The sequence below is a fragment of the Pseudorasbora parva genome, chromosome 17, assembly GCF_024679245.1.
Source record: "Pseudorasbora parva isolate DD20220531a chromosome 17, ASM2467924v1, whole genome shotgun sequence".
Classification (NCBI taxonomy): Eukaryota; Metazoa; Chordata; class Actinopteri; order Cypriniformes; family Gobionidae; genus Pseudorasbora; species Pseudorasbora parva.
In genome coordinates this window covers 12,869,959-12,893,862 of record NC_090188.1, presented here as the reverse complement: position 1 = coordinate 12,893,862, position 23,904 = coordinate 12,869,959, and the positions used below count along the sequence as shown (strand labels likewise).

Here is a 23,904-nt window from a genome sequence, read left to right as displayed (position 1 = left end):
GTTTTTAATCAAATAAATGTAACAGGCTTGTGTGCCATAGAATCTAAAAGGAAGAATGTGAAGGTTGGAATTTTGTTAAAGCACCTACGTGAAAATCCACAGAAAAGAATGTTTGAACATTTATTAGTAGTGCTGCCTACTTCCTGTTCATTTGTGCACACTGAGGGACAGGTCAAAATTGCCATACGTAATCAACAGTATGCCATGCAGACATTTTTTGTGCTTATTTCTTATATTTAATAAAAAATAATTGTTTTCAGAATTTCTAATATCATTTTATTAAATTAATACCCTTTGTCAGCAAGGATACATTATATTGATTAAAAGTAACAGAAAATACATTTATAATGTTACAAAATATGTTAAAAAAAATGCTAAAACAAATAAAACCTTTTTTTTTTTTTAAACCAACATCATAAATGCATACTGGGATGCTTTTTAAACTGTATTTATTCTGGACATCTCATCTTCATAAGAATATCAATCTTTTACATGCTTATCTCAGTAATTCAGATGTGTAAATGCGGAAGTAAACAGAAGATCCTTGTATAAAACATAATATCCTTACATAAAATATTTATACCAAATGTTTTAACTAGTAACTATTACTTATTCATATACACTATATACAGTTATATGTACTATATAAAATCACACACAAATGTGACATTTATTATAAATGGTTTGTTAATATATATGTATGTGCGTGCGTGCGTGCGTGTGAATCAGTTCACTTAAATTACTTATATATAATAAACAATAAATGAAAACGTTCAAGTTCTTAATTCACAGCACTAAAAATCAATTAAAATGTTAGTTTTGTCAACAAATTCATATGTAGACAGATTTCAAGCATTAAAGCAAAATACTTTATCAATCTTTATGATTGATTAAATGAATAAGTGTTCAGTTAAGTGTTGAAACTTTTGACTTGTAGTGTAGTGAATACGTGCACTTAGAGTTAAAAACGGCAACAGAGAGCATATATTTTTAAAATCGGACCTGTTTACACTTCACCTTACATTATGTGTTTTTTGCAGTGTCAGAAATAGAGGAGTCCATGCTGTCAGCCCTGCGCCCGCCAGAGCTCGCTCCACCTGTGCCTCCTCCACCGCGAATCTCCTCTGACCCCAGCTTGCTGCCACCTGACCGCTTACATGTAGAGATGGAGCTGAGCCCAGACTCCCACATCACCCTTTATGGCCCTCTCCTTAGAGCGCTGGTGTCCATCAAGGTACACATGTATATACATACTGTATGTACTCAACTTGAAGTCGGCATGAAACGGAAGTTGCGATTAGCCTTTTCTTCCATATTTTGATGTAAACCGGCTTCTCGAACATTAAAAAATTTACGCTGGGACTTGTTTTTGTCCATCTGGAATTGATTGGATAGTTGGATGGTTGTGGTTTGCTATTGCTGTGATGTCATGTTAGTGACAGGTTGTCCTGTCCTCATGCCGAGAATAAAATAGATATCACTGAGGGAGGAGAAGTTATTTTGGTTAAAGATTATGAGGGCACATTTTTAAATAATGGAGTGCATAGATAAATCATTTATAATAACACTGCACTATTCTGTTAAAAATAAGAACATTTTTGTACATTTTGCTTTTATTGTGATTTTAATTGTGGTGGATGTATCAAATCACTAAAACCTGACTTTAATCTTGTGTCCTCCTCATAAAACCCATATTTTCTTCTGTGAAACACAAAATGGATTTTTTTCATCTCTTCCATATAGTGACTTTTCATAATGACATAAAAATAGCAGAGAAATGAGGGCGAGTAAATAATGACTGTTTTATTATTATTTTTTGCTGCAATATCCCTTTAAACGATGGTTGTTGTATGTGTATTTGCAGGAAAACTATTTTGGAGAGGATGACATGTACACAGACTTTGAGGAGTCTCTATCCAGCCCTGTGCTGAGCTCCTGCTCTTCGTCATCTGGTTGGACCAGAGTGGGCCTGGAGGAGAACCGTTCTAAAGACGCACCACATCCTCTCTCCTTACGTCCCTGGGACATCACCGTCCTCGTCAATCTGCACAAGGTCCATGGGCGTCTTCCAACGGTCAGTACCGCTTTATAGACATCAGACGTCAAGGATGACATTAAAAGATTAGTTCACCCAAAAATTATAATTATTTCATTAATTACTCACCCTCATGTTGTTGGACACCTGTAAGACCTTCGTTAGTCTTCAGAACACAAATGAAGATATTTTTGTTGAAAGCTGATGGCTGAGAAAGGCTTCAGAAAGGCCTCCATAGGCATTCAGTCCATTCCCACTCACAAGACCCATAAAAGGCACTAAAGACGTCGTTACAAAGTCCATCTCACTACATTGGCTGTACAATCATTTTACAATGCGATGACTAGTTATTATGCACACAAAAATCAAAATAACGACTTTATCCACCAAGTTATTGACGTGAACTCGACGCATGCGCAAGAATATGACGCAGATCTGCCGTTCAATACATGACCCAGAAGAGGAGGAGTGCCGCTATCGCGTATGTTCACGTCAGAATCCTACATGGAAGACTAACTTGGCAGATAAAGTCATTACTTTGATTTTTTTTGCGCACAATAACTTCTCGTATCTCGTACAATTATTGTACAGCCACTGTTGTGAGATGGACTTTGTAACAACGTCTTTAGTGTCTTTTATGGGTCTTGTGAGTGGGACTGTACTGAATGCCTATGGAGGCCTTTCTGAAGCCTTTCTCAGCTGTCAGCTTTCAACAGAAATATCTTCATTTGTGTTCTGAAGATGAACGAAGGTCTTACAGGTGTCCAGCAACATGAGGGTGAGTAATTAATGAAATTATTTTCATTTTTGGGTGAACTAACCATTTAGGTTAGCATATTTGTGATCGTGAGACTATTCTTTTGATGCCTTGCAGGCACTGATATTTCCTGTAGGAATCACAAGTGTGGTTGTAAATCTTGTTTGTACTTTCATCTGCAGCACTGTAGCAGTGATGGCCCAGAGGGTCCTACGGGCTTCCTGGAGCGTCTGTGTTTTGAGATGAAGAAGGGTTATAAGGAGACCATGCTGCAGCTCGTTCTCTCGCCTCTACATGTGTTTGTCAGCGATAACTATCAGGTGGGAGTGGGAGGAGGTGACCTCATTCATATTCTCTCAGGTGCTGGTTTTTTAAAGTTGTCATGTTTCTGTATTTTAATTTATTCCCATCTGTGTGTTTAGCGGCCTACGGTTGATGCTGTGTTGCGAGATGGGCATCTGAGCCTCTCAGGGTTGCAGATGAGAGCCCACGCCATGTTCTCAGCGGAGGGCTTACCGGCAGGCAGTGACACACTCGAATATGCTTGGCTCATTGACGTTCAGGCTGGAGCTCTTACAGGAAGAGTTAGTGTGCCACAGGTGACTCAATCATTCATTCTGACACTACAAATGGGGTGCTTGACATTTGTAAAGGAATATTTCTTGCAGTATCCGCGGCACAAAGATTTTGACGCATCCCTCTGTGTTTGATTGATTGAAATTTTTTACAGCAGTTATACTTGCACAATAAAACAAATGTAATGGGCATGTGGGCCAGATAATCTAAATGCAAGAATGTGAAGGTTAAAGCACCTACGTGAAAATCCACAGAAAAGAATGTTTGAACATTTATTAGTAGTGCTGCCTACTTCCTGTTCATTTGTGCACACTGAGGGACAGGTCAAAATTGGCATACGTAATCAACAGAATGCCACACAGAGATATTTTTTGCTTATTTCTTATTTCTTCTTCTTATTTATATCTTCTACGTTACCATTCAAAAGTAAGATTTGTAATATTTAATAGAAACTATATATATATATATATATATATATATATATATATATATATATATATATATATATATATATATATATATATATATATATATATATATATATATATATATATATATGTGTATATAATAGTTATAATGTTACAAAATATTTGCATTTTATATAAATGCTGTTCTTTTGATATTTCTATTCATCAAAGAATCCTGAAAAAAGCGTCTGTTTCTGCAAAAATATCAGCACAACATTGATACTTTTTCAATATTGTTAATAATAAGATATGTTACTTGTACACTAAATGAAATCTGTAATATTCCTTTTACACCATTGTTTAATATTTGTATATCAAACCAAAAGAACTTTTATAGTTATTTATATTGTTATATATAATTATTATTATTTTGTAAATAATTTGCCATGCATCTAGTATTCTAGCCCTCTTAAAAGCTACTGGATGTGTCACTAAAAGAGAGATTTTTCAGCGGTTATTATTTTATTTTATTTTTTAATCTAGTGACAGGCATGCTGGTTCTGCAAGCTTAGTGTTAATCACTGGTAGTGTTTGTGTTTTTTTTTGTTTTTTTTAGTGTGCATCTCTTCTGGAATGGGGCGAGAGCTTTGTGTTTCATGTACTGTCCCGAGAGTTCCAGCTTGAGCAGCCAAAACCATCTGTCACCTGTCAACATGGAGTTGATCGTAGAGTCTGTGATGCCAAGGTATTACAGAAACACTCACACACATACCTGAGCCGTCATATTCACATCATTTTCAAAACGACTACACTACTGAGTGTGCGTCTGTATGTGTAGTATGCAGCCCTGCCTGGTCCCTGTCGCACATCAGAGGATCTGAAGTACACCATGACTCGACTGACGGTTGATGGAGCTCAGGTTTGCATTGTTGAACACGGATGTGCTGCCAATATTAAGGTTAGTGACTATCAGAGATGATTATGTACACTGCCAGTCAAAAATGTGGTATAATTATTTTTTTTCTTGCATTTTTGAAAGAAGGCTCTTATGCCTATCAAGTTTCCACCAAAAATATAAAGCAGCAAAAACAGTTTTCAACCTTGATAATAAAAAGAACCATTTTTGATCATTGAGAACCAATAATAATGTATCAATAATGTATCATACTTTAGCACCAAATCAGCAAATCTTAATTATTCAAAACTTTTGACCAGTAGTGTATTTACTGTATGTATGCCCATCAGACCGGAGCGTTGCGGTTGGCCACGTGTAATCTGCACACAGCTGCTGTTGGTGAAGGCATCAGTGCGGTTCTGCAAGATGTAGTGATCGCTCAGTTCATTGAGCAACAGGAAGTTGCACGGCTTGGCCTCCCTCCACCCCTCCTTCGGCGCTCTCATTGGCTTGAAGCCGGTTCAGTGAACTTTAACCTCATGACAGCTGATGTGGCTTTAGCCGCTGACCATCCAGCCAAATATGAGGTCCAGAGGCAGTTCCTGGAGCTTCATGATATGAAAACGAAAAGGTTCAATCATACCTTTTTATTGTATTTTGTCTATTGCTTAATTTGCATGCAAAAGTATTTACCATGTTGTTATATTGTGTGTTTTAGACTTTGGTTCCTTTGGCCGGAGGAGAAATACAAGCGAAGCCGGAACCGCTGTGGTTGTCTAGGTGGATGCCGTTTTTTCGGCGGCTCGGTTGGTGGCCTGGACTTCTTCCGTTTGGAGGAAATCACACCCTCATCAAGCTCTGCTTTCTCCAGCGTCAGTGCAGACAGCGACATGTCCTATGGCCAGTCATTATTACATCCAGGAGAATGGATCGTCACTAAGGAAACTCCTAAACTCCCTGACGGTATATTCTTTTTTTTTTTGTGTGGCTAATATGATGATGCAGATTGGGTGCCATGTAAATGAATCTTATTTTATTGGTTTACATACAGCTAAAGGTGTCGCTATACGAAGAGATGTGTGTTCTCCCGCTCCGATGGTTGACTTGGAGAGACGTGGCCAGCTCCTTAGTCTTCATGTACCTCTGCGCTCCCACAGCTCTGCCTCGTCCTCTGAGGAAAACTCTTCCTCCAGTGCCGCCTTGCCTCTGTTAGCTGGAGAACGAGAGAGTCCCTCCCCTTCTATAGAGTGAGTCAGACACATGTGCTTCTGGATCGTATAAAACAATTCCAGTTCCATAACTTCTTGCTTCTCATATTTATCATGCACATTTTTATTATGTGGAGGAAATGGGCATTAGAACAATCAATCATTAAATGTGCCCTATAATGATTTAAAACAATGTTTTAAAATTGTTCTCTGATATCTAAATAGAGGTTTTTTGGCTTTAAGGGCAAAAAATGTCCAGATAAGGTTTTACAGGTCAAATTACAACCCTAGAAATTGTCCCTAGGATGTAATGCTCTGTTTTTGCCTTATTTAGAAGGGTCATGAATATTAATGGGAGTTCTGCTCTGATTGGCTGTTTCACTGCACTGTTGCTCAATGACAGCTAACACATCTATGCCATCCGTCGTGACATTGATTTTACAATGGTAGCTTCTTAACTTTGAATCACGAACTGAACTGGGTAGCGCGTAAAGATGTTGTTAACAGTAGCGTTACAGTTTGACAGTAGAGTACTGATTTAAAAGTCGATTTATTTAGCCAAACAAAGTAATGGAGAAGCCACTAAAAATAGTCAGTGTCATGTTTACCTCTCACCTGCTGCAAAATAACTTCAGTTCTCAGAAATGTATATTTATTTAACAAATTGGCTTTCCTGTAGCTCAACCAGTAGAGCGTGGCGCTAGCAACGCCAAGGTCATGGGTTCGATTCCCAGGGAAAGCAAGAATTGATGATAATGTAAAATGTGTACCTAAAATGCAATGTAAGTCGCTTTGGATAAAAACGTCTGCCAAATGCATAAATGTAAATTTACTAGAAGCCAATGATTATCGTTTTAACTTGGATGTTGAAGAAGGTGACATTAGCAAGGCTCGACTGAGCGATCTCTGTAAGAAACTAAACAGTAGTAATAAACGTAGTTAGCTTTTGAGTTATGTGTTGATGATGAAATTTAGGCTAATTTAGATCTCAATCCGTCAAAATTGTATTTTATAACAACACTGGCAGGAAATAATATTAACCTTTGTCATTTGACAAACTGTGTGTGCTACTTAGTGTTTCCAATTGTTACTTTACTAGCATCTTGCGTTGGATCTAGACAACACAGCCTGGGATATTATCGTTAATGTTGTCTTACAAAGAAACTTTCAATTTAATCAGAAATGGGTTTGACAGTCAAGAAGTGGATAAAATCACTACTTACTGCTTGCAGGAATATGGTTGGAATCGGCCCTTTCTTCAGTATCAGATGCTGAGCGAATCCTGCTTGATATTGCCCCAGGTTAGAAAAACTGTCTGTGGTGAAATGGGCCGAGCAAACGAACAACTTTGAATTAAATTGTTGCGGTATCAAATTGTAAAAAAACATCAACCATGACTGTTGACATTTTTTATCGGTGGGAAGGGTATGAAAAGTTCCCACATCCCCTGCACCGCCTGGAACATAACATTTATGCTGCATTCACGTGCTCTCAGAATTATCGTAAATAAGAGTTTCCTAGGTAAAAATTGCACATGAACACCCTCACATATCAAAATTTGAATGGGATGAGCTCATAATCACGACTTCAGAAGTGGGAATTATCAAATTTTCGATAGCACTTGAAGGCGGCATTATTTCCATGATCTGCCGTTTTCACTATCTTCGTGTGACGCTTGTTTACCTGCACAACTCCCGATGATGCAGCTGCGCAGTTCAGCCTGACAATGAACATTGGCTGGCATGCAAATTTTGGGGGTGTAAATATTAATGATCCCAGTGATTACGTCACAGTTGGTATTATGTTGAGAATCGTCTGTTTTTCCGTGGTGTTTTTCACAAACAAGATTTACATATGAAGGAAGAGGCAATGGTGTGTCCATGTACTGAACTCTTGTTATTTAACTATGCCAAGGTTAATTAAATTGTTCATTCTAGGGGACCTTTAAATGCACTACCATACAAAAGTTTGGGATCGATATGTTTAGATAATGTTTTTAAAAGAAGTATTTTATACTCACCAAGGCAGAATTTATTTGATCAAAAATACAGTGAAACAATAATAATGAGAAATGTCATTACAAATTAAAATGGCTGTTTTTATTTTAATTTATTCCTGTGATGGCAAAAGGGTCCTGAATTTTTTTTTTTCAAAAGAAGAGCTTTTTTGCCACTTTTGATCAATTTAATTTTGCTTTGACAAACAAAATTATTCATTTCTTTCAAATTTCTAACATTTTGAATAGTAGTATACACTAATTTAAATCTCACAAATTCAACTGATGACTTTTCTGTAATAATTTGCGATGATTAATCAGTTAATGTCTGAATCGGATTGAGTCTTGTTGTAGACTGACTCACTAAAAATAACCAATTCATAAGAATCCTTTGTTTGTTATTTCCACAACTCATGGAAATCAGACTACTAGCTCAACTATTTTTCAAAAATAAAACTGGCGCTGAATAAAAACAGGTTCTCAATTCCCAACACTACATTTTTGTTTGTATGTGTTTTTTACAGTGTGTATGTTTCCAGGTTAATGAATGTAACCACTGATGCTCCAATCCCTGAGGGTCCGCCCTTGCGCTCTCCACTCCGCTCTCCTTTAAAGCGCCAGTCCTCTGTCCAATCAGCTCGCCTTGGGAGCACCAAGAGCCTGTCGGCTGCCGTCTTCGCAGAGAAAGCCACGCCTCCTACCGGTGTTCAGTTTAGTAGCGAGGTTTCTCGTAGCGACGAGAACGTTCTAGACTCGCCAAGGCAAAGAAGGAGCTACGGATCATTTCCGTTCACTCCGTCAGCTGATTCTAGCACATTCCATCAGTACCGCTCTGTTGACTCCTCCATGTCTGTGGCTGACAGTGAAGCGTACTTTAGCGCCAATGAGGAGTTTGAGCCAATCAGTAGCGATGAAGGTCCAGGCACCTATCCAGGGAGGAAACGTAGACGAAGACAACAGGGTCAGCCCCACACTGAACACAGCCGCACCTCCATATACCACAGTGTGGAAGGACCTCTGTCAATTGCTGAGAGCCGCCTACCTCCGATGCCTAGCCACACCTCCCAAGCCTCATTTGTCTCGGCACTTGGATTGGAGGAGGAGGGATCTGTTGAAACGGAGAAGGCTGAGCCTGGCCTCCTGACAACACAGCCGGCTTTAATGGCTTGTTACCAAACTTATCTCGCACATTATCATGTGTCAAACTGGACTGTTAAGCAGCCAACCAATAAGAGAACATCTAAGTCCTCACTGCATCGCCCACTTGACCTTGACACGCCTACAAGCGAGGAAAGCTCCGCCTCCTTTGACCAATTGTCAATCCCGTCTTTTAAGGTAAATATTTTAAGTTTTTCCTTTATTGTAAAATATTATTAATGCAGTTGTGAATCCAAAGTAGGTGAATTGTATGAAGAAATGTCCAGGCCATATTTCACCACCAATATATGGAAACAAATAATATTTGCATAATAATTATATTTGTATTTCCTGACAATCAAGCAACCCTTCCCTTAATAGTAATTAATTAATATATTTAACTATATATTAAACATTTTATAAATATAAAAAAGAAACACTGTCCTTAAATTAATATATTCACTTAAAAATACATTCTGTGTATATAAACAAAATTGTAAATTATATAAAATTATTATTTTATTATTGTAAAAGTATTTTTTCATATATATATTAATGTTAAATTATGTTATAATAGTAAATGAATAATAGTTTTTAATAATGTGAAACAATAAATAATTTAACCTGAATTAATTTAATAGTAATTATTAATTAATAATCATTCTAATTCTTAAAATATAAATGTTACAAAATGTTAATTTACTAAACTAACGTTTTTAATGTGATGGTTACATAATTCAATTTTCTTTATGCAAAGACTAACTTTTGGGTAAAATGACCTGTATAAAACAGGTCTTTGTGAAAGCCAACCATGTTTGTTCGTTCATTCATTATATTTTGTTAATATTTATATTTGTGTCCTTTTATAGATGGTGAAGGCCGGTTTGTCTGCCAGTTCTCTATTAGACCGAGGAGTTCAGCTCATGGGCGATATAAATAGGTAATACGAGACCATATCAAATCACCAGTGATTGTTTCAGTATCATGTAGCATAATTATTACAAGCATGCATTTTTTTGTGTGTGTGTATCTGCAGCACACCTTACACGCCCCTTGACAAGCGAGCGATGGACAACACTGATGAGGACACAATGACAGAGGACTGGACCGTTGATCAGCCTCTTGCCCAGACGAGAACTACAGCCATCGTCGAGGTCAAAGGGGCGGTCAATGTGGTCCTGACACCTTTAGTAGCTGAAGCACTAGACAGGTGAGACATTACAACAGCTCTCACAAGTCCAAAATTATGGCTTTTAGTTCTGTCTGATATTATAATAATATTAAATACAGTTACCAAAGGGATAGACTGCATTTTTCTGTACAACAAATTAGTCAGTATTATCATGAATAATGGGGCTGAAACACAATTTATTTTTTTTCTTTGTTGTTTCTTGAATGCCTTTGGATGAAAATGGATGAGAAATAATGATGACTAATCCTGCACTACACAGATTTTTGTCTAAACAAACGCTGTCTAGAATGAGAATGTCTCTTCCCCTAATACCACTCGCATCTGACTGGAATCCAAATCATCGTGGCTATGATGTCTAAAGCCTACTGGCTATTTCAGTATGTTTTGCTCACATGGGAAATAACTAACAGGAAGGAAAAAATCTCATCAAGCGATTTTTAGATTTACTAAACAGGGCAAATTAGAGCACAATTCCAAAAAAGCGCAGATGGGATTGGAAAGTTCTGTATGTTTTATGTGCATAAACTTTGTTCCTACAATGCATATGCAATTAGGTCTGTCCCAAAGATCAGCGCTAATTTTTCTCTGTTTTTCTTTAGTAAATCCCGACATCCCTAAAAGAGGGATTGCACAGGCGCAAGCTGTTAGTAAATCTGGCCAGTAATGGGGTCTTTAATAAATGTCACAGTGTTTGTGAAATCCTTTGTTGTTCTTTCCAGGTACATTGAGTCCATGGTTCACTTTGCCAGTATTCGCCACCCTGCATCAATCCTGGATGACCTGCATGGGAAAGTGCTTAATGAAGTGTATCAGATCAGCAAATCCACTGTCTCTGAGTCTGTAAGTGATCAATACCAACATACAGAGACGTGACAGCACACTTAGTCTTTAACGTGATCGTGATGAATGTTGTGTTTTCCAGAGCACAGCGAAAGCAGAGCACAAAATATCAAAGACAGAGGGAACCACCCCTGGGTCTCTGAGCACACCGCATGGACAAACTGATCTGTCAATCAAGCCTGACAATGTGAAGATAAAGGGTTTGCAGGCTAATGTCACTGTCCCAAAGGTACCTTTTTGTGTCCATGCGTGCGTGCGTGTGTATGAAAGAGAGAAAGCCTCTCTCTAAGAAAGTAAATATGTGTGCATGTTTGTTTGCAGGTGAATCTTTGTGTACTTCAGGCATCGATAGAAGAAGTTTCACCCTCCAATAAGAGTGTCACGCATGTCTCTCTTGTAGCCTTGTGCTTTGACCGGATTGCTACTCAGCTGCGCATGAATAGGTAACTGCAAATGCCTGTCCAGATATTATACAGTATTTCTCTCTCTCTCTCTCTCTCTCTCTCTCTCTCTCTCTCTCTCTCTCTCTCTCTCTCTCTCTCTCTCTCTCTCTCTCTCTCTCTCTCTCTCTCTCTCTCTCTCTCTCTCTCTCTCTCTCTCTCTCTCTCTCAGGGAAAAATGAAAACATATTTGCTTTTCCAGACTATTGGCCATATTTAGTTTTCTATAATAGAAAATTAAGAATTTAATGAAAATACATTTATCATACAATAAGTGTGTTTTGATGGCAGCTGTTTATTGAGTGATTTAGCACCGTATTACAGAGCCTCTAAATTGTCTTCTGCAAAAATATAGAATATTTTTTGCATATAGGTTAATGCACAGTTTAGCGCACCGAGACACCTATTGCACCATCAGCTCACTGTGGTTTCTTTGCCTCCACAGAGTATGTGTTAAAGCACGTTCATGTGCATTCATGCTCTCGTTTTTTCCCCATAGTAAGATGGCAGTGACGCACAAAGGAAATTATACATAAAACTAGCAAAATTTCCTGTAGGCATGTGAATATTTTTTCATTAAAAAAATTTCTTGTGTGCATGAAAAAGTCTGTATATTTGGCCTCTATGTTGTCACTCCAAGAAAGTCTATGAAAAAAATCAGAGAAAACTGATGACTGTATATATATACCAAAATATAAAGCTGAAAATAATGCTGAGGGATAATTTTGTTAATAATGGTCTGAAAAAATTGTAGGAATATATAATGTATATGATTTTGACAGTTTGCATAATTTTGACTGTTAATATGTGCTGCGTAGGGGTATAGTTGAGGAGACAGAAAAACCCTCTGTTATGATGGAGAAGTATTCGTCTGCATCTAAGATGGCGCCTCAGTCCAGCGGCTCTCTCCGCTCTAATGCTGGGATTGAGAAAGGCAAGGAGATCGCAGCTAGACTCAACATACACCGCATACATAGCCAGCTCCGCGGTCTGGACTCATCAGGTACTCATGCAACACACACACACACACACACACACACACACACACACACTGCAAATATATATTTATTACATGCCTCTCGAGAATTCTCTAATTGGTCAGTTGCTGCATTCAGCAGTCATCATTATAATTGACGTTGTCTCTCCTATTGCATCGACATACCGTTTTATGTGAAGTTATTCTAATAATAATTAATTTCAAAATTAGTCTATTATCATTTTTGATCCATTTTATGACAAATATGTTTTTAATTTATTTATTGAATGCCTTTTGAAATTTTAATTGTTTGTTCCATATTTATGTTTTTAACAGACCTTGGAGCTTGTGCCATCACTGCCATTCCTTTTAAGAAGTCCAAGGTTCTCTTCAGTTTGGAGGAAACTGATGACTTTGTGCTAGTGGATGAGACTGAGCCCTCCATCTCTACTGAGCACATCACAGATCACACCCCTGACCACGCTCGCTCTGGGGCCAATCCTGAGAAATGGGGTTGGATTATGTTTGAGTGTGGGATTGAGAACCTCACTGTCAAAGGTATTATACACATGTGAACTAGCATTAAACATTTGTATTTCAGGAGTAAAAACTCATGTCCGGTTTTTCCTCAGGTGGGCGGCAATCAGGAGCTGTGCTCTACAGTGCTTTTGGGGTGATGGGCGATGCTGAAAACGGCGTCAGGAATGGAGTCTCAAAATCAAACGGTTCTAGTGGTTCTCAGACAGGAAGTGGTTACAGCACTGATGTATCTGATGATAACCTGCCCAATGATGCACAGAGCCCTGCTTCTGAACCCAACAATTCAGATTCTGATGAACAGGTTCTCATATGTTGTTCATTTATAGTTAATGGCCATTTGAGATCGTGAAAGGTTTCCTTGGGTCATTGTTTCTCACATTATTTGTCACTCATGTTTGTCTGTGCAGGATGAGGGAGTAGAGTCAGATGATCTGAAAAAGGACCTGCCCCTCTTGCCTCCTCCTCCTGACTCCAGCAGTATGAAGCTGACTATAAAGGAGATCTGGTTCAGCTTTGCTGCGCCAACTAACATTCGATCTCATGCTCCAGCCATGTCCAGGTACAAATGTAAAAATTATTTATATATATATATGTATATGTATATGTATATGTATATGTATGTATATATATATATATATATATATATATATATATATATATATATATATATATATATATATATATATATATATATACATATACATATACATATACATATATATATATACATAAAAAAATTTATCCAAAAACCTTGTCAGATATATGTCATGCAATTTAATAATAATCATAAATAAGATTCACACAAAATTGTAATTGTTTACTTTCAAAAATCACACATACACACAAACAAACAAAATAAACATCTTGAAAACAGAAAATGTGCATTTATTTTATTTTTTAACCGACCAGTTGGGCAGGGGTATTGGCGGATGAAATCTCAAAAGGGCTGATTATATTTTTTTGAGGGTATCAATGGCTAAGATTCACTGGGAGCTAGATGAGGAAATCCCACTATATTTATGTATAACATTTACATAGGGCTTGGGTGCTATTATGTGAATAAAAGATGGAAATCCTCTTTAGCTCCAGCCCTGAGTGAATATTTGTCTGAAACGTCTTTGATTCGGTTCAGAGGAAATCACGGATCAATATTTGTATGTCTAATGAGGTATATGTTGTTGAATGTGTCTACAGGCAGCTGAATCTCTTGAGTACTGCGACCCCTGCGGTCGGTGCTTGGTTGGTTCCCATTGACCAGCTGAAATCGTCACTGCAGAAACTGGACATGGAGGCCACACTGCGTGTGTGCGCGGTCATGGGCTGCATAATGACCGAGGCCCTGGAGGTCAGAATTGTCATTACATACACTGATAGACACCCCTGGATTTGAGCACTATGTAATTCAGCAGAGTTGTGGACCTAACTGTTCCTTAACTTGCCTAATTTTGCATGCATGTTTGTGTGTGCTTCAATCCAACAGAAAAAGAGTATTCACATTCCATTTCGCAGCAAGTATAACCGTGTTACTAAGCGAGCCCGATATCTTCACGAGAACCCGTCCTGCTTACTGTGCAATATTCTACATCGCTACCTGCAGCAGGCTGATTACAGCATTATAGAAGAGGCCACAATGGTAAGTCTTTATGCTTGCAGAGCACATTTTTTATATGCGTTACATGTTCTTATGCTACCGAATTGTTGATTCTGATTGGTTAATGCTCATTCCAAGGCTTCCAGGTTCACTGACCATTGTAAAGTCTGAATTTACTTCTCCATGTTCTTCCAGATAGTACTAGCAATGGTATCCTGGCTTGTTTTTGAGCAAAATAACATGGACAATTGCATTGCAATAAAGTCATGTGTTAACTGCAACTTACGCAGAACTAATTAATCCATGCTGGTCTTTTATTACATATGCATCTTTATCTTTTTAGAATGATGGACTGCCTGCTCTGGTCACCCTAAGGAAAGGTATGGTGGCACTTGCGCGTCAGTGGATGAAATTCATTGTTGTCACTCAAGGCTTTAAGGCGGTTGGTTTGCCACGACCCAATCAGCTTCCTAAGCCCAAAGAGCCAGACCCGATCGAGCCTGATCAGACGCAGGCACCGGATAGTGCTACTGCCTTGCAGAGTGACACCAGCGCTGATGGAGCCGAGTTTGATTTTGATGCGGGTAATTATATTAAATCTGAAATCCTATATAGCTTTTTTAAAAACATTATACTTCGTCTTTATTTTGTGTTATCTATGTGCATTTTAGGCACTGTAAGTGAACATACGATGCTGTTAGAGGGGGTATGTAGTCGTCCTGCTCCTACCGGTAACTCTGCTCCTGTGACTGGAGTCGAGATCATGAGAAAACTGTCCAAATCTCACACACACAATGAGTCTGGCCTCAGGATAAAGGTTTGTATGGGTCTGTTTTGTCTGGTACTGTGTATAAGTCTTGACCTAAAGCTGGAAATTAAATCCTTTTTTAGGGTTCTCACCCTTACCAGTCCCTGAGCTACACAAGTGGAGATACAGCAGCTGATTCTCCCGCTCATGTCAGTCGGACAGGGCTGCAGTCCACTCATAGCCCTAGGAAAGAATCGTTGCTAAGCTACTTGACAGGAAGCATTCACAGTCTGCACAACCTGTTAGAAGCAACTCCCCATCGAGCAACCGAACAAGCCGCAGCCAAGAGCAGCTCCCTGACACGTACAGGTACATGATTTTCTTCATTCAGAGTTTATTGCTTTTTGCAGTCTAATATTAGATGGCTTAAAATGTGAACTTTGTGAAAATAGGGAAAATGTAGCCAAGATATCTGGACGCACCCTAGCGCAGCAAATCTAATTTGAAGCCAGGGTGGCCTAGCAACTCTTAGTTGGCTTTTGAGCTGGAAAAAACAAACTCTGGTCAGGCCAATCACATTGTGTATAGAGTCGGTGGGCGGGCTTAAGATAATGACGGCAGAGTTTTGATGGTTCTGGGTGCTACTTGAAAACAAAGAAGCTGGTGAACAGCGGTCTTTCGAATCAGCTTTGGCCTTGACTCTGAAAAACTTTGAGAGAAGAACAAAGAATGGCACTGAAGTCATTTTTAAAGTTTAATCTTTCAACTAGCTCTAACCTATTTTGTGCAGAAGGACTTTAAAAGATAACCGTTCATCCCGGCCCCCAGATAAAGCCCTTCCGATGGTGTGTTCCCAGACCCAACTTCGTCTTGATGTGGGTCTGGCTTGTCAGGCTAGGGATAATGAGCATGCAGAATCAAATATCTGATATCAGATAATTACATACAAAAATCTACCATCCAGTATTAGTTACTGTTATTGTATTCAATAATATTTTGAATTAACTGTTATTTTTGTATTTCCTTTTTTATTTTAGAATTTGTATTAATGATGTGCTTTTGTCATTTGAAAAAATATATATTTTTAGCTTTATTATTTTATTTCTGTTTTATTTTATATAAATTTTAGTACTTTACTTTAGTACTTTATTACTTAAAATAATTTTCTTTCAGTTCATTTTTAAAAATGTAATACAAATAAATTTAAATAAAAAATGTTTATTTATTTATTTTTTAAATAAAAAGAAGGGAATTAGACCGTGAAAAGACCTTGAGTCAGGACTCAAACTCGGGTCACCCAAAGTGCAATATTGTTTATAAAATGCCAATGAAAATACATACGGGTGAGGGGTTCGAATGCTGGTCGCCATGTTGCTCCTCCATCTTGAAAGTACATTAGCCAAAGAGGGACATACCCATAAATTCAAGCTTCGCCTTTCGCGTTTTAACACTCGATGGCACTGTGTCAAATGTGAAGAGGGGGGTTGCCATGTTAATCTTGGACTAAATCGGCCACCGTAGGAGTTAAAACGAAATCAGAATTGAGAGTAACAGAAACTAGTATTCCCTGGATGGTAATTTACCTTTTCTCCGCTAGATGGGGGAAAATATCACACAGTGTAGCTTTAATGAAAACAAATTGTAATAGTTTGTTTTAGCTAACAATAACAATACTATCTCCCAATAACCAATACAGTACTGATATAAATGTATATAATCAAAATATAAATAATATAGTGCATCCCTAAAAAATTACTTATACATCCTTATATATGACAAAGACTTGAGCAATGTGCTAACAACCCCTTTTAACACGTAAGAAAGCACGTCTCCCGTGCCCTGCAAAACCACCTACTATATACACTAGCGTCATGGTGACTTCTGCATGGAAAGCACAAAGCTCTAATTTTCTTCATTAAAAGGTACAAAATCAAGTTGGTGTTAAATATCTCTTCTTTTTGGGTAGGCAACAGTGTGGGTGCAGACGTGTTGACAGAACATCCTCTTCTATCAGAGCCGTTTTCTGTCAGCTTCTACAACTGGATGTCAAACGCTGTTGGCAACCGAACAGGCGGCAATGTCCAGGACTCTCCCCTCAACCGCTCTCAACACAACAGCCTGCAGACCGGAGGTGAGCGATCAGTGTACTGACAGAAGTATATGAGTATGAAGTCTGTTGACTGTGTGTAAACATGCATCTAAATATGTTCATGTGGCTGCGTTTAGAGACTTGTTTATTGGAGTGTGTTCATTTTGCACTGAATATTTTTCACTCTTTGCATACAGGAGTGCTCCCCACCATTCCTTCTGCATCAGATTTTAACACTGTACTGTCCAGTGATCAAAATACACTGGACACACACTCTCAGCACACACACTCCCAGCACAGCACAAGTCAGGAGGACCTGCTTGACCAAGATGAGACGAATCTCTGCCCTGCAGCTGTGCAGTTAGCCGACGCACAGGTGTGTGCACCAGGAATACTTAATTTGTTTGCTATTGTTTATTTATGACCATGCACATGTTATTGCCTCTCTCATTCTGTTTGTGTGTGTGCCTGTCATGGGATTATCTATACAGGTTGTTTTTAAGCCTTTGTTGAGTCACATTGGTATTCAGCCCCAAGATGCTCCTCCGCTCAGTTACAAGATGTATTTTGGGGAGCACCTCTCCTTCAGCGGCACTCTTGAGTGCTTGAGGGCTGACATTGTCGACTCTGACACCAGCAAAGAAAGGAAGAACAAACGAGCACACAGGTACCACAGCTATCCCATGTTAGCTTTTATCTTTCAAGAGATATCCTAGAAAGAATACATTTTCCCCCATTCAGAGTTTCATTTGGGTTTCATTAACTGTATTTTATCATTTTTATATTAAAGCTACACTGTGTGATATTTTCCCCCATCTAGTGGTGTAAAAGTATATGACAATCCAGTGAATAATAGTTTCTGTTCCTCTCAATTTCCGATTTCGTTTGAACTCCTACGGTGGCCGTTTCAGTCCAAAATTAACATGGCTTCCAGTTCAACCACGTTCATGGCTGCCATCGAGAGTTAAAACGCGAAAAGCGAAACTTGAATTTATGGGTATGTCCCTTTTTGGCTAATGTACTTTCAAGATGGAGGGGCAACATGGCAATCAGCATTCGAACCCCTCACCCGTATGTATTTCCAATGGCATATTATAAGCTTATGAAAATACTTTATAACTTGAAAGAAGTAAATATACATTATAGAGCACATATATTTTTGAAAGAACTATGTGTTTTTTAGCTAAGATTAAACTAAAAAAGTTACACAGTGTTGCTTTAATAAAAAAAATATATATAATTTTTTTTTTTTTTTTTTTTTTTTTATTTCACATTTTGATTGATTGATTGATGACTGTCATAAAAATTCCACGACCCTCCCTCCTACCTCCCACTGGACTGGACACCTGTTCTGGACATCAGTTTTGGACACCTGTTTTATGGCTATCTTTTTGACCATCTGTTTTATTATCCTCCCCCTCCTCCTACCCCCTTTTTAAAAGTTTCAAGCACATTTGTACATTCTTTGATCGTTTTCAAACATTTTAGAAAAACACACAAAGTCCCCAAAACAGTCATAAGGAGGAGGATAATAGCCATAAAACAGGTGTCTGAAACTGATGTCCAGAACAGGTGTCCGGTGGGAGGGAGGGGTGTGGAATATTTATGACGGTGAATTTTGACACATGGTGCCCTAACATTCTCTCTTCTTACAACTGGATATCTTTAGCAACTATCAACACGTGACAGTGTCCGGATGTGAATTGCTCTAATCGAAACTATGAGCGCAAAGCGAGAATTACCAATATGTTTGCGTTAAAATGCTATTCTTTAAACACTGTTTCTGTAAAATTGGTGGTAATTATATGTGAAATAATTACATAAATATTTACATTTGATTAGATATTATTTTTCTTTCAAATGTATTGGTGGCCATTTATTTTGTCCAGATATATTCATACACTTCGTTATTTGTTAATTTTACCATGGTGAAGTGGAACTTGCTCTCTGTCTCCCTTGCTGTCCCGCACTAAACGCTTGGCTACTTTACCTACTGAGTACTCAAGCAGTCATAATGTTGCATATCACTAATTTTAGGATGTTTTTTTTTCTTTGCTTCAGGCAGGGGATGGTAAATCTCCCCCCTCTTGATTTCAAGCCTGCCCTGATGATTGAGACATTCAGTTTGAATGCAGTCGTGCTAGAGAAGTGCATGTCAACCCCTCCCTCTGCCAGCGCGTTGTCTTTCCACGAGCTGAGCCGGAGACCCCAGGCTAGCGTGCACTGCCATTTTACTCTCGCTTGTCAGGCGATTCGCCAGCATGTGGATATGGCCCTGGTCCGCCTCATTCACCAGTTCAGCACGATGATTGATGACATCAAAGCCACACAGACTGACATCAAACTCAACCGCTACACTGCCGGCTCCTCTTCCCCCACGCCCACCAAGGCGCGGCCTTATCGGGAATTCCGCTCATCTGATTTCAGCCGTAGTTCTCGTGGGAGTCTGAACGGAGCTGCTCGACTGGGCACTCAAAAAAGCAAACGCACAGTGGTCGGGCCAGGCCTGGACACGCTGACCAGGAATCGAGAACCTCGTGGAAGAGGGACACTGGGACGTTCAGAGCGAAGAACGTCAAAAGTATCACGGAAAGGTTCACGCGATGTAGCGGACCACATGACCATTCAGATGGATGACTCAGACTCCATCACTGTGTCAGAACAGAGCGAGCCGTCGGCCGAGTGCTGGCAGAACATGTACAAACTTCTTAATTTCTACTCGCTCATATCAGACCCCACAGGCATCCTGGAGAAAAACCAAGACAATGCCCTCTCTGGTAGGACTTCCTGCTCTGCATTTGTCTTGAACTGTTTGGCCAAATTTACTATTCAACTGTATATTTTTGCTCTTCAGAGGGTGGACGGAGCCCTGCTGATCCTCCATGTCGGTTGGTGTTTGAAACAGAGGGCGAAACACCACCCAGTCGGCTAGGTCGCAGACGGAGTTTGGTAAGCTCTGAGCCCCAGCATGTGACGCTGATCGTGTTTGGCGTTGGCATGGTGAACCGCACACACCTGGAAGCAGACATCGGAGGACTAACCATGGAGGCAGAGCTTAAGAAAATACATGGCAGTTTTACTCTAAAGGAGAAAATGAAGGGTAATGCAAACAGTCTTCACACATTTTAAAATATTAAAATATCTTGCACACTGACTAAATCCTTGCAAATGAAATATCCTGTAATTTCCATTCTCTTCCTGTAGATATTCTCCATCAAAAGATGACTGAGACCTGTGCGTCGGCCCATATCGGATGTGTGAACATTGTGCTTCTGGAAGGAATCTCACCAGACATACAGTCAGTAGTTCACCACCAAGCTTTCAGACCTATCGAGTGCGCTATCAATTATCATTGTCCACCTTTATATAAATCCATTGGCCTTGAAATGTGTAATTTTTTTGGCAACACTTTATTTTGATGGTCCACTTTAGACATTTTGCTAACTACAAGTAACTTTGCAACTACATGTCAAGTACCAGTCATTAGAGTATTGGTAGACTGTCTGCTTAATATCTGCTTACACTTTTATTTTGATGCTCCCCTCAACAAACATTCTACTGACTATAAGTAACTTTGCAGATACTTCAACTTAATCTACTAACCCGAACCCTTAACACCTAACCCTAACTTAACAGTCTACTAATGTGTAGTAATAACCTAATGATAGTTCGTTGATATGTAGTTGCAAAGTTACTCATAGTTAGTAGAATGTCAAAAGTGGACCATTGAAATAAAGTGTAACCAATATGTTTTCTATAATTATATCCAGTTCCATTTTCACATGCAAAACACTTTAAGCCATTAGTAAGTTGATTTTCCTGAAGAATGTAAACGTATCTCTGTGCAGCCTTAATATTTGCTCTGTTTATTTGATCGGTTTTAATAAATCAACTAAATACTAACATGAACAAAAATTAAGGTTTGGGGTCAGTAGGTTTATTTTAATGGTTTTAGTGAAAAATCTCTAATGCACACCAAGGCTGCATTTAGTTGTTCAAAATACAGTAAAACCTTAATTAAAAAAAATATGAATTTATCCATTTTCAGCATCATTACTCTAGTCTTCAGTGTCACATGATCCTTCAGAAATAATTCTAATATGCTGATTTTCTGCTCAAGTAACATCATCAATGTTGCATTTATTGTCATACGTCAAGCATTAATTTGTAATAAAATTGGATGCTTGCTATCAAATTGATATAAAAATGATTAATTAAAAAAAAAACAACTTACAGACCCCAAAATTTAAATAATAGTTTATTTAGAGACCAGATTGTTGACTACCATGTTTCTAGCGACCACAAGGCAGCCAACTTTAAAACTACGCACAATTTAAAAACTGCACCTTGGGAACGACCCACAACACACTAGCTTCAGGAAATGTAAAATATGTTTCAGTTTCCAGTTTCAGCCATGCAGCCTTTGTAATGCAACATCTGAATCTTTTTTTAAATGCACTTCATTCCTAGAATGTTCTCTGCTCTTGTCATATTTTAAAGATATACTTGGATCAGATTTTTTTTCCGCCGGTCTCTCTTTCCAATGTATTTTTACATTACAGATGTATGTGTGACAGTTCTAAAATGTTTTCTCTGTGGATAACTTTCCCCTCTTCTACCTTCCTCCTCTACTCTCCTCTGTTCTCTCTATCTTGTCATTTTTTTCTGCCTCTCTCACTGGCAGACTTGAGGATTTTCCAACCTCACCTACCAGCACAACCAAGCAGGAGTTCTTGTATGTCTAAGTTTCCTCAGTAACCCTGTCCTTTTCTCCATGACCATTCATAACATCTCCATAATATTTGGATATCACAGTCCCTTCCATATGTCATCATCATGACACATGCTGTTCACTCTTACTATCATAACATTTTCATACCCTTTCTAACTCTCCACAGCTGTCTCATATAAAGGCTTTACAACATATAGTGTCTTCAAACAGTGGTCAGTGAAATCATACCATTTTTTCGAGTCATATTAACTTGGGTTACATGGGAGTGGTTATCTGCTACTTAGTATTACTGAGGCAGGCTTTTGACTATCGGTATGAATCTTTTCACCTTTACAGGTTATTCTGACCAAGATCCACCAACTTAATGCAGTCATAATTACCAGTGATTGGTGAATTTTTGGGGGAGAATCCAGTCATTATAATAGGACTTCATGTGACTGGGAATTTCCCTTTCGGGTGAAAGGTTTATTTTGCAGCGTGTCTAAGTTGATCACGTGAATATCCCTTATTCACCAACAGAAATCTGGTTGGTTTGAAAGTAACTTTGCTACATCACTATATTATTGACATTTGACACTATCGACGTTTAAATGCAGTTTTATCTGAAATCAATGATGCAATAATAATAGATTGGCTTGGAGCTTTTTGAGAAGAGTTTTACCAGAAATATGTGACATTTTTTACACTGTTCTTCTAAAAGTAATAAGTATAGAGTATTTCACAGACTCCTAACTCAGAACAGAAAACAGATTATAAAGTTTTGCTTTTGTATATTGAGTTTATGAGCTGCTGTGGGCCTCATACAAAACCCTGAATATCTTTTAAATACGTGATGCCTCAAACCTGGCAAAAGCTGTTAAATCCAGTGATTAGTTAATCCTCGAAGACGCTCATTTCAGCGACCCGGTGGATATAGTTATATAACCGTCAGGCAATCTGATTGGATCTTGTCATTTTGGCAAGTGCTTTTGTGTGCAGGGTTTGAAACTCTCCCGTTCTTCTTTTCTATTAAACCATCTAGATCTCTCTCTCCTAGCAGTTCCCATATCTGCAAAGCCTCGTTTCCAGTCAAATGAACATTTCACTTGTACATTTTGCCAAAGTGTGTCTATACATTTCACAGACATTGAAATCACAGCCTGCATGTTACACCGAGCAGTAACATAAAACAAAGTGAGCACTTGTATTAAGTTCTCTCCGTTTGTGTGTATTTGTATTTCAGGACTGTGGTGAAGTGTAACATCGCAAAGTCTCAGGCTTTATATAGTGCACAGCGTGGCCTGAAGACCAATAATGCTGCGGTGTTTAAAGTGGGCGCTATCTTTATCAACATCCCGCAACACCCCGCAACGCTGCACAGCATGATGGTCCGCAGCTCCCATCAGCTTTCAAAACAGATTTCAGACCTCATCCGTCAGCCCTCCAACATGTGAGGCAAACCTCTGCACTTTCTTTTCACAACTCTAATGACACCCCTTATATTAAATTCAAATTTGTTTCCTGTTTTCATCAGCCCGCCTCCCAACCGAGAAGAGACGCCTACTCCGCTGCCCTCTGAAGTGAGTGTCAATCAAACTCCAGTGGAGGCCAGTGAGTTTCCTCAGCTGCCTGAGGGACTGGAGAAGAAGCCAATCGTGTTGAAATTCAGCGCTATGATGGATGGGATCACTATTGGTGCAGCCCTGTTGCCCTCTCTTAAAGCAGAATACAAGATGGGTCGCATGAAAAGCCACGGCATGACGGGT

The 23,904-nt window shown here is 38.8% G+C and overlaps 1 protein-coding gene and 1 non-coding gene across 6 annotated transcripts in view; both read left to right on the top strand.

Annotated features, from left to right (window-relative positions):
* kiaa1109 (KIAA1109 ortholog) overlaps positions 1–23,904 on the top strand; it is a 63,027-nt gene that overhangs the window by 16,261 nt on the left and 22,862 nt on the right. For 2 of the 5 annotated variants that reach the window (XM_067421695.1, XM_067421696.1), the window contains exons 19-51: positions 1,041–1,234; positions 1,865–2,074; positions 2,975–3,112; positions 3,215–3,391; positions 4,392–4,520; positions 4,614–4,733; positions 5,021–5,301; positions 5,389–5,633; positions 5,722–5,917; positions 8,414–9,209; positions 9,881–9,951; positions 10,048–10,221; positions 10,923–11,043; positions 11,126–11,272; positions 11,365–11,486; positions 12,302–12,486; positions 12,796–13,017; positions 13,092–13,300; positions 13,407–13,558; positions 14,194–14,344; positions 14,480–14,632; positions 14,934–15,174; positions 15,262–15,407; positions 15,482–15,707; positions 17,305–17,469; positions 17,625–17,803; positions 17,919–18,094; positions 19,489–20,204; positions 20,282–20,527; positions 20,632–20,725; positions 22,112–22,162; positions 23,382–23,588; positions 23,673–23,902. In XM_067421695.1, coding sequence (XP_067277796.1) covers positions 1,041–1,234; positions 1,865–2,074; positions 2,975–3,112; positions 3,215–3,391; positions 4,392–4,520; positions 4,614–4,733; positions 5,021–5,301; positions 5,389–5,633; positions 5,722–5,917; positions 8,414–9,209; positions 9,881–9,951; positions 10,048–10,221; positions 10,923–11,043; positions 11,126–11,272; positions 11,365–11,486; positions 12,302–12,486; positions 12,796–13,017; positions 13,092–13,300; positions 13,407–13,558; positions 14,194–14,344; positions 14,480–14,632; positions 14,934–15,174; positions 15,262–15,407; positions 15,482–15,707; positions 17,305–17,469; positions 17,625–17,803; positions 17,919–18,094; positions 19,489–20,204; positions 20,282–20,527; positions 20,632–20,725; positions 22,112–22,162; positions 23,382–23,588; positions 23,673–23,902 — 6,870 coding nt within the window. Of the gene's footprint in view, positions 1–1,040; positions 1,235–1,864; positions 2,075–2,974; positions 3,113–3,214; positions 3,392–4,391; positions 4,521–4,613; positions 4,734–5,020; positions 5,302–5,388; positions 5,634–5,721; positions 5,918–8,398; positions 9,210–9,880; positions 9,952–10,047; positions 10,222–10,922; positions 11,044–11,125; positions 11,273–11,364; positions 11,487–12,301; positions 12,487–12,795; positions 13,018–13,091; positions 13,301–13,406; positions 13,559–14,193; positions 14,345–14,479; positions 14,633–14,933; positions 15,175–15,261; positions 15,408–15,481; positions 15,708–17,304; positions 17,470–17,624; positions 17,804–17,918; positions 18,095–19,488; positions 20,205–20,281; positions 20,528–20,631; positions 20,726–22,111; positions 22,163–23,381; positions 23,589–23,672; positions 23,903–23,904 lie in introns of all 5 variants that reach the window. The other 3 variants (XM_067421694.1, XM_067421693.1, XM_067421692.1) reach the window with 2 other exon arrangements.
* On the top strand, positions 6,546–6,620 carry trnaa-agc (transfer RNA alanine (anticodon AGC)). The gene has a single exon. It is a non-coding gene; the product is annotated as a tRNA-Ala (tRNA).